This window comes from Oryzias melastigma, linkage group LG13, assembly GCF_002922805.2.
Source record: "Oryzias melastigma strain HK-1 linkage group LG13, ASM292280v2, whole genome shotgun sequence".
NCBI classification, from domain to species: Eukaryota; Metazoa; Chordata; class Actinopteri; order Beloniformes; family Adrianichthyidae; genus Oryzias; species Oryzias melastigma.
Window position 1 is genome coordinate 24,113,469 of NC_050524.1, and position 10,322 is coordinate 24,123,790.

The 10,322-nt window shown below is 38.8% G+C and overlaps 2 protein-coding genes across 3 annotated transcripts in view; one reads left to right on the forward strand and one right to left on the reverse strand.

Annotated features, from left to right (window-relative positions):
• LOC112136480 (myelin protein zero-like protein 2) overlaps positions 1 to 7,622 on the reverse strand; it is a 28,908-nt gene extending 21,286 nt beyond the window's left edge. The window contains exon 1 of the mRNA XM_024258194.2: positions 7,346 to 7,622. Within this exon, the coding sequence (XP_024113962.1) occupies positions 7,346 to 7,400 (55 nt within the window). The 5' untranslated portion in view covers positions 7,401 to 7,622. The remainder of the gene's footprint in view (positions 1 to 7,345) is intronic.
• Positions 7,623 to 8,565: 943 nt separating this feature from the next.
• The window catches only part of LOC112136422 (T-cell surface glycoprotein CD3 epsilon chain), a 5,326-nt gene continuing 3,569 nt past the window's right edge, over positions 8,566 to 10,322 (forward strand). Inside the window, exons 1-3 of one of the 2 annotated variants that reach the window (XM_024258109.2) lie at positions 8,566 to 9,248; positions 9,749 to 9,934; positions 10,125 to 10,268. In XM_024258109.2, the coding sequence (XP_024113877.1) occupies positions 9,182 to 9,248; positions 9,749 to 9,934; positions 10,125 to 10,268 (397 nt within the window). In that variant the 5' untranslated portion in view covers positions 8,566 to 9,181. The remainder of the gene's footprint in view (positions 9,249 to 9,748; positions 9,935 to 10,124; positions 10,269 to 10,322) is intronic. The other variant, XM_024258110.2, reaches the window with a different exon arrangement.

Below are 10,322 nucleotides of genomic sequence, written 5' to 3' on the forward strand. Positions count from 1 at the left end.
GAACATAGTTTCTGCAGAGCGGCAGGAGTTCATTACATTACAAATTGGTGCAGTGTAGAAGAGACAATCTGTGCTTTAGGTTTTTAAAATGTAAAAAAAAAGCTTGAAAATTAAAGAGATTTTTAAAAGAAATTAAATGGGGGGAGTTTACCTTTTGGTTCCACTTGTAATTTGTCGTTGCTATTGGGATGTTATTCAAGTTACCCCACCTGAATGAGTCTCACATGGTCCAGAAAAGAGAAGTCTGCAGGTGTTATGCCTGTGGAGTAACTTCTAGAAGAATGAAGATGTTTTTGAAGTTTTTCCTCTTGAGTTAATGCAGCCTATGGATTTCATTGTTTTATCATTTTAACTCATTTTTAGTCCAAGATTGTGTTAAAGTTACGTGAAAAGTCTATATGTGCAACTTTAGGCAAATTAAGTCTCTATTTTGCATATTGTGTACTTGATTTGTGTTGTATTTATTATTGTGTGTGAGAACACTTTGTAACGAGGGTTGGTTTAAGCTTTTGTATTTTATTTCATAGTTCTGACGGTACTATTGGGGCATGGAAAGAAGCGTGTTGAAGAACTTTTAGGTCCAAATAACAAAAAAAACATTTGTGCCTCTCATCTTTCATATAGATTTAAAGCAAATCTCTTCTACATTTTGGAAAACTGGCTAAAATAATATATATATATATATATATATATATATATATATATATATATATATATATATATATATATATATATATATATTAGATTCTGGGTGAAAAATCAGAAATTTGTTATAAATGACCCGTCTTTCATGCATGTACTTTATATCTGTGTTCTGTTGTGCTTTGATTTCTTGCAAACTTTTTGCTTGTGTATATTTCAGTAGAAAGTAATACAATTTCATGTAAATGTCAGAATTGATTCACTACTCACTATATAGTGTGTTTGTCATTTTGTAGTGCTGTCCAAATCTACAATTCCAAAATTTCCCAGAAGTCTTTGCAAAAAACTAGTGTGCATTGATGTTCACTACTTTAGCGAATATAGACCACAATGCATTGCGTTTGAACAATTTTTGCACAAAAACGTGTTTAGCTGTTGTTTTTAATAAACCATCTATATTTTCATAATCAGAACACAGTTGATTAATTAATAGAAGTAGTAAAATGTTGGTATCGATTCGATTTTCACTTCGTGAAATCGATGATGTCATATCCGCCGTTTAGACAAAAAAATAAATAAAAATCGTGAGTATGGTGTCTGAGATGCTTTTAAAATCCAGGGCACTAGATAGTTTTTTAGTGGTTAGGGATTAAGGTGGGAATTTGGACAAGTTTCCAGATGTTTCTGCATGCTAACAAGCTAGCAACAACCTGCTCAAGCAATAGCAGTCCTTTGATAGGTCAAAGTTCAACTGGTCTAACGTCCAATAGCTGAGTCTCTTGTACATAGAGCCCTAAAACAAGCTTAAAAACTTGAAAAACTGCGTGAATACAAGAGTTTTGAAAGCAGAAGCCTGAAACACAGGTTTATATTGGAAGTGGTCACTTGAGCGTGTGTTTTTTAGCCCGGTGTGAACGTAGCTTAAGAAACACCCCACTTACTTTTAACTTAGGCCTACATTACACATTTATATACAAAGATGAACATTTTCGAAGTAACAGAACAGACGTATGCAGCTGTAAAACAGATTCTGAAGATGCTGCATTGAACTTCCTAAAACTTTTGGACGAATAAAAAGACTCAAAAACTTCTGAGATAAACCTAAAATAAAGAAATGTTTAGTTTGTCATAACACTTTTCTTTTTACAGACTGAATGCTATAAAAGTCTCAGCAGTGCCAGAGTGGACAGAGAACAGACTAGCACATAGATATTAGGTCTAAATAGAAAATGTTCCCGTCTTCCCACGGTGCCAGCTCTTTTCTAAACATAACCACTGCCTAGCTGGTCTGTGTAACATCCAGACTTTCAGGTTAGAACAGTCAGAAGAGACATGGCTGTTTGTTTCTTTCACATTCATTCTTTTTTGTGTGCACACCTCACAGTCCAGCCTTCTGGAAGAATGTTAAATAGTCTTAATGCTTTGGTAAAATGTAAAAGCTGCTAAAGTACGCCTCACCGTCCTTATACTGTAATTGCTTCATGTAATAAAAACTTTTCTATCATATTTTTTTACTTTTTGTAAGGTTATTCTAAAATATAAGAGATACTTTTGCATTTTTCCCATTGACTGTACATGGGAATTGGACCGAGTGAGTGTGACATCATCCATAAAAAATGACTTCCTTCAGGCTCTGTGAAAACTAAGTCAATTCAGTCGACATTTTTTCGCTATATGAACATCGCCATGTTGGAGCCAGTCGTCCTTAGTAGCGATTGGTTTGAGTCGGTCTGAGTCCTCGTTTCTATGGCAACCAATTTCACCAATCAGGACTAAAAAGGTTTTTATTTGTAATTCTTGACGTTTATCAGAAATATTTTACATTCAACAGTTTACATTTTTAATGTTTTCAGTTATTCTAAAATATAAGAGATACTGCTGCGTTCTTCCCACTGACTGTATATGAGAACTGGACCGAGCGAGTGTGACATCATCCATAGAAAATGACTTACTCCCAGATCTGACGAAATTAAGTCAATTCAGTCGACATTTTTTCGCTATATGAACATCGCCATGTTGGAGCCAGTCTTAGTAAGTAATGATTGGTCCGAATCGGTCTGAGTCATCGTTGGCAACCAGTCTCCCCAATCAGGAGTGAGCGTATTGGAAGTTCACACCACTACCACTAAAAGCTGGCTACACATACTCTGTCAGTTTGATTGACATGAGATCACCTTCTTTTTTTGAAGCATCTGATTGGTCAGTTTGTAACTTGAACTACTACAGAAATAATATCATGAAAAATAAATTAGGATGATCAAAACATGTAAAAGAATGGTTATTCTGACTAATAGAATAAGGAGTTTTGGCTTCTTGAGACCAGTGGCCACTTCTTACTTGGAACCAGGGGAGGACTTACCATTACCATTATTAATTTGTTATAAAAATGAAAAAAATCAAACCACATAAGACATTAGACTGACCATGTATAAGTGTTTCATCCTCCCCCGTCCCCCCACAGCAATGGAATATTCCAGTCAGTACCAAGAATTCCGTTTTTACAGATTGGGTGGTTTTCCACTCATTTAAGTGGTGTTGATTCTGACTTCACAGGTAAATTGCTTTGAGCAGGTGGACATATTTAGTTTCATTTCTGCTGCTTCAGTAGCCTTTAGAAGACAGTTACTTATGTAATCTGATCGTCTGATGGGTAATCAGATTGACTCCTAAAGCTTGTGGGAACTGGCATGAGGAGACGCTGTGAGGGAGGAGTCCCTCAAACGGCTGGATGTCAGCAGAAAAATGTGTATTGGTCCCGGTTTGAGATGCAGATAAGCGGAGAGGGTTTTGTTTGTGCCAGATAAGGCCGCCAGCGCAGATGCTCACCATTCAGCGGCAGAGAACCTTCCAGGCCGTGTTTGGATCAATCCCGAGCCTTAAACACCTCACAGATGTGCCTCATGTAAACCGTCTGTGTTGAGGCTCGGCGTGGCCTTGCATACGAATGCGTCACTGTCGGCGCTCCACGCCCTCAAACCCTTACTCAACACAAAAGACAGGCGTCTCACAGGTATGTCAACAATAGGCAGCAGGTCAGAAACCACAGACGTGTTTTCAGCTGTTGACCTGGTATTGAAACCAGATTAAAGAGCTACAATAGCTGAATCCCAATAAACAGATACAAGTCCAGCTTTCAGCGCGGTGAAGCTGACGGCACTAACCCGTGTGAGCGTCTGTTAATCTGTCGTCATCTGTGCACAATAATATGTGCTAAACCTGTAAGTCGGGACATGTTAGCGCATGTCGGCTCCAGAGCTATGCCAGTTTCCTTCCATGAGAAAAGTAACATGCATCTGCTCTTTCACGACCAAAAGAGGAGAAAGTGAAGGTCAGGAGGAACTGTGGGACTCCATGCTTGTATTTGATCCAGACTCAGGAGATGTAGATCTGGTCTGTGAGACTCCCGGGTGTCTGCCGTTCGTTAGGCAGTGACCCAACAACAGAACAACAAAGAGATCTTATCCGTTTACAGCCACATCTTCTTACAAACTGACGCTTAGCAGAGACGTCTGGCCTCATAAACCGGAATGATTACTGTTTAAATGACACTATCTATTTAAATATCCCGACTTTAAAGCAGGGGGCTCAAACTCCATTTATCTTGGGGCCACTGAGGGCGGAGTCTAGCTGAGACTGGGCGTATGGGGTTCCATTTGTGTCAAAAATATGTCTTTGTGTCCACTGTCTATATCTTTGATTCATTGTCTATGTCTACTGAACAAGTTTACTGAACATGTGTTCATGTCTATGTACTACTAAGCAATATCTTCTGCATTTCCTGTGAAATGACAGGAGCTAACAACACTAGCAACTGCTGCTAAGGTCTAACGACCAGATCCAACGACAAACGCAAATGCAAAGTTTTAAGTTCTAACATCACAAAGCAAATCCAAAGCCATCATCAAAGACGCGTGGACATGCAGAAGATATTGATTAGTAGACATTGAACTTTCATAATAAGGTGGCAACTGGAAAATGTCGTCGCCAGTTTTAAAGCTATCTTCCCCCCTGCACTCAGAAACGTGTTCAAATGACCACTTCCAATGAAACTCTATGAAAACAGGGGTATTTGTGCGCTTTAGGCTTCTGCATTCATAACGCTCATGTCACTACACAAGCTTTTAAGTCAGTCTTCATGCTCTACATACAAAATGTTAGGTACAAAAAGTTAAACTTTGACCAATCAGGGACTCAGATTTGGTAGTGACGTCCTTTCCAAACACAGAAGTTGAAAATTGATCATAGAGGAGAAAATAATTTTAGCGCTTTGTGTCCAACTGGAATCATAAAGCATATTGTTCATATATCACCCATGTGTCAAACTCAAGGCCCAGGTGATTATATCTGGCCCTCGAGATCATTTTATATTTTTGTTATTAAAAGCCCATATTGCAACATTCCTGTCCTCAAGTCATCATATGTTGACACATGGTTAGGGACCCTCCACCTCAAAAATTGACGTTTTGGGTGTCCCCAGATTGTCGTTTTTTGACGTCTAATTAAATCAAGGTTCTCTAACCTCCGGGCCGCAAACTGGTACTGATACTGGGACATGGACCGCACCGGTATCCTAATGTGTATCAGTACTCCGGTACCAGACGCAGACCAGGCTAGGGTTAGAGTACCAGTACCTGCCACGCTAGAAGTAAAATGTAGTTTTAGAGTGTTCAAAATGTTTATCCTGTTCGACCCGCGACCTAAGGCGTGTTTTGGATTTTGGCCCCCTGAGAGATTGAGTTTGACACCCCTGATGTATCAGAATAATGAAAGAACAAGTCTGGATTAAAGATTCCCCAGATTGGTTTTGCTTTGACATTTGACCCCCAGACTCTTCCAACTGTGAGTACAGGCGCAGTATCAGGCAGCGACGGTGCGGTGTGAACACCTTTTGCTAAAGGTGCATTCAAGAAAGCCCATTTAGCGTGTTGTTGAACGCACCACACAGGTAAACATAACCTAAAACAAAAGGGAACCCTGAATCCTAAAAACGCAAACATTTTCCCGCCAACAACAATTTCACACGTTACGACCATCTGCCATCCAGATTGGGTTTCAAAAACTCTGACTAAAAAAAACACATTCCAGAGATGAAAATGAAAAAGTGCCAGACATGTGAATGTAGATGACTTGAGATGAACGAGTTTCAATAGGAGTTCTTCCAAACTCTCACATGCATTCAAACACCAACATTCAGAGGGTTCATGTTTTTAAAAACAGTCAGAGTTTAACCTTGGCAGCAGTTTCCTCTCTGTACTGGATAAAAATAGGAGCAAAAAAAGTTGTAAGGTGGCTCAAAGGACACGTTTGTACTGCAGAAACACCATCTAGAAATCAGTCAAAACGTCCTAATTTTTGAAATATTTACTTTAAATGAATAAAAAACAGAACTGCCAAAAGAAATCCAGTCTGACCAGAAATAATTATTACAAAGAGAACAGATTCGAGTCATAAAGACACGTTTTCTTCATTAAAAAAAGATTATTTTACTACAGTATTAAAACACTGTTTTTGATAGATTTGTTAGTGCAAAACATGAAAAAGATCATTTTTTTCCTGTGTAATGTTCTAGTTAGTGATGGGATGTTAGGAAGAGCCAAACTGCAGGTGATTGAAATGCATCTCAAAACTATTTCATATTTATGAAAGCGGCTTCATAATTATCTCGTTGTTTTGTTTAATTTTTGCCAGATGGAATCAGGCGTCCAGAGGCGCACTGAAGAGTCAAAACAAACCTGCATGGATGAAACACGTGAGGAAGAAGAGACCTTCAGAGTTGCACACCTTGATGGTGGCAGAAATATGAACATTTATTGTCAAATAAAACACAAAAAATAAAGAAATTTATGTTAAACAGACATTTTCCTGGTATTTCTTTAGAATAGAATTGCTAAAAAGAAATTTAACAAGAATATAAACATCCTCCACGGTCATTTTTGTACTTTTTAAACCAATATTTGTTAGAGGAAAAAAAACTATAAATGCTTCAGATCTGTTCTTGAAATTGTTTAAACCATTTCCAAACATTGCGCCCCGCTTGTTCTAACAGATCTGCAGCCGCATGCTCACAGTAAGCAGCTCTAGTCTGATGCGCCAATGGCTGCACGGATGGAAACGTTCAATGGATGTAATCCCTGTGACTGAGGTGGTTAGAGATTACTTCAAGGTGAACGATGCTCTGATTAGCACAGACTTTGTGTTAGTAGCGCCAGTCTGAGCAGACTGACGGGCTACATTAAAAAAATAGTCCCCCTGACGTTTCCTGGACCCCCCACCAACGGGAAGCTGGGCTTCACGCGCGCCCGTGGATGCGCGTTAAGGAGCAGGAAAGGAGGTTTCCTTGACGGACAATGGAACCATCATCCAAGACGGTGACTTCGTTAAGTTATAAGAATGACAAGCGGCTGTGCCAAAGCTCCCACTTCCCGATGACGCACGACGGCGCTCTGAGATGGGGGGTTACAGGTCTCTGCGGGGCTCTTACAACAAAACAATCAGGGTTTCTCTTAACTTGGGAGCGTCGTTATTGTTGATGTCTTCCTGTTTTGTCTTTCTATCCCTCCTCATCATGAACGTTTACTGACTAAACGCTGCGTAATCCCTCATCCACACATCATCCGCGGCTTTTTCAGGCGCCAAAATGGAAGAATTGAGCAAATCTGAACATCACATCGGATCTAAATCTCTCTCCAGTTCGGGTTCTCACCTGAGGCTGCGAGTCCAGACAGGACGGCCAGAACATAAAGCCCGTTTGCGCACATTGGATGAGTGTCAGCTGGAGCAGGAGTTGGAGTTTACGCAGCGCGCCGTTGCTCCACAGACGTGAAAATAAAAGCCCTCGGAGTCAGAGATGACAACAAAAAGTCCGCGCGAGTCCTTCCCTCTCACTGACTCGTCCCCAAACTCCCGCAGTCCTCAAACTCAGCGCCCTCCCACCATAAAGTCGGGCGGAGTAACAAAGTCATACTTTCCTGGCCGTCCCGCAGATTGGAGTAAAGACAAAATTCTTTTGGGTCAACCAACCTGTTCTGCGGCTGCTCACGCTGCGTCAGACAAGCTGCCGCGCACATTTACCCCAAACTGCAGCCGCGGAGCTGCAGAGATTTGGACACTTGGAGAAGATTACGCATCGTTTTTGCGCTCACGTTACTGATGGATGATTCAACTGTTTGGGTTTGGAGGATGGAAAACGTACTTCCAAGAGTTTTGTCTGATACAGTTTGTGGTTCAGTGGAACAAATTGAGTTTATTGAGATTAAAAATAATAAGAAAATAAATGTTTGTAAGGTTTTGGTGTATTACTTACACACGGAGGGATTTTAGTTTTGAAAGAAATGAAAACCTGTGCGTAAAAATGATCTAAAACTGTATAAGACACTGACAGCAGGACTATGTCACTACAAATATAGATTTTTTTTGTTTCTGTGCAAGCCTGGTTTGAGCCACTTGGGGGCAGAGCAGCACTTAGTTGCTCAATTTTTGCCACAGGCATGGCAACAACATGCACTATAGGAAAGTGTGCGTCAGTCCTGCCCAGAGCAAAGATTGAAAACATGTCAGAATGGACTCACAGCTTCCAACGTGAAACTGAAAATACAAAAGAAGACGAGAATCCACCAGAGAGACTTGATCATTCAAGTCGTTTGAATTTCTAATCATGAAGTCTATCTATTAGAATAGTTCTTCACATTTTTTTATTCTTTAGTTTGTTGCTATAATCTTAAAAACAGAGAGATTTATGTTTATCACTATCACAGAATCCACAAAAGGACTATGATTCTTTTCCTTTACCCATAACATATTTTATCAAATCATATTTATGAAACACATGATTTAACAGGAATAACAAATAAATAAACTTCTCAAAACACACAAAAAATTGACGTTATTAGCAGAAATATTTTAGAAAACTTGACGCCACACATCTGACACATTCAGCAGTGTCAACACAATAGTGAAGGAAACAATTCTGTTGATCACATTTCTAGTGACTGATGTTAAAATATGACAAAAAATGAAGAAATTCTGAAGCTGAACTCATGAAAAATAAGAAAAGTTTTTCCAAATAAAATCACAAAAACAGAAGATAAGAGTAAGTTGGGTTTGGAGAACTTTACAAAAAGGTGAAATATCTGTTCAGTTATTACTTAAATATTCATAACATTCTGATTTACTGCAATACTAATTGTATTTTTATTTTAAAAAATAACTCATAAAGCATCAGTTAACTCCATCTTGGTTCATTTCCACAGCAGTCGTTGTGATATCTGCAGCTTTTCTCCATTTCTGACTTGTTTCAAACGCCTCGGCTCGCCTTCATTTTGAGGTTCAACTGTGAATTCATCTCAAGAGGCAGAAAAAAAAACACTTCCTGTGAGGCTCAGTGGGTGAAAGCATCAGAGAAAGATCCAGTCGCTCAGAAGACATCCATCTCTCACCGTCACGCTCATGTAAACGGTTTTATCTGGACGCAACTTTTCTGGATTTAATCCTCTCTAAAGACAGATCGAAAGGACAGAGGAAGGTTTGGAGACCGAGCACCATGATGGGAGTTCAGATCGTGCTGGTTGTTCTCATCCTGTGTGCCGTCACCCTGGGAGCCCAAGGAGGTAAATATGTCAAACGTTTAACCTTTTTGTTCAGATTCATAAACTAATCTGATGATAAACACGTTAAATATGCTGACTAAGACATCTTTACTTTAGAATGACACAGTTTTTATATCACTCAACATGTTTCCAAACTCACAACTTTCAACAATTTAAGCAATGCTTCTGTCTTTCTGCTACCTTTCAAACATGATTGTAAAATACATTATTTCCATCTGCAATTGTATTACTACAGTTTAGATTGTAACATGTAACAGTATGTGAAACTTACATGTTTGAAAAAAAAAGTAAAACAAACAAAAAAAACATGTTTTAGCCTGTTTGAATTGTTTGTCTAAAGAAGGCAGGAAAGAAAAAAGTGAAGTATTTCTGTTTAGAATAATGAAATCAAATCAGTTTGTCTTTCTCTAAGGTTTTTTGTTTTTCAATGCTCTAAATGAAAAGTGTGAAATGCATAAAACTGAGACAATTTTACTGATATGACTTTGTTTCTATCCTAGACTCTAAGGGGGATGTACAATTCAAACAAAATACCGTCACACTGACCTGTCCAGAAGGATATACAAAACGGGGACCTGGATTGAAAAATGATGACAATAACACTTATACTTTTGAGTATAAAAAACCTGTCAAATATTACTGTGAAAGTGGTAGTAAAAAATACTTTTTTTATGTAAAAGGCAAAGGTGAGTAAAATCTACTAAATTTGATTGTATTTAAACTTAAATGCATTTTAGTAATTTTGCAGTGAACTAATATATTTTTATTTTTTAAAGAAAGAGAGAAACTTTATTTAAAAAATCCCAGATTTTCTTTGTAATCCGTGTGATTTCTACTGTTCTAACCCCAGTTTCCTGGTCGATTCTCATCTTCCAGGATGTGACAACTGCTTTGAGCTGGAGGGATGGCTGTTGGCGGCGGCCATCGTTGGAGACGTTGTTATGACGACGATTCTGATAATGATCATCTACAAATGCAACAAGAAGAAGACCACGGATGAACCTGCTCAAACAATCTTTCGTAATTTTACCTCTTTTTGTTGTTGCTGTTCCGTCAAACTGTTGGTACTTTGCA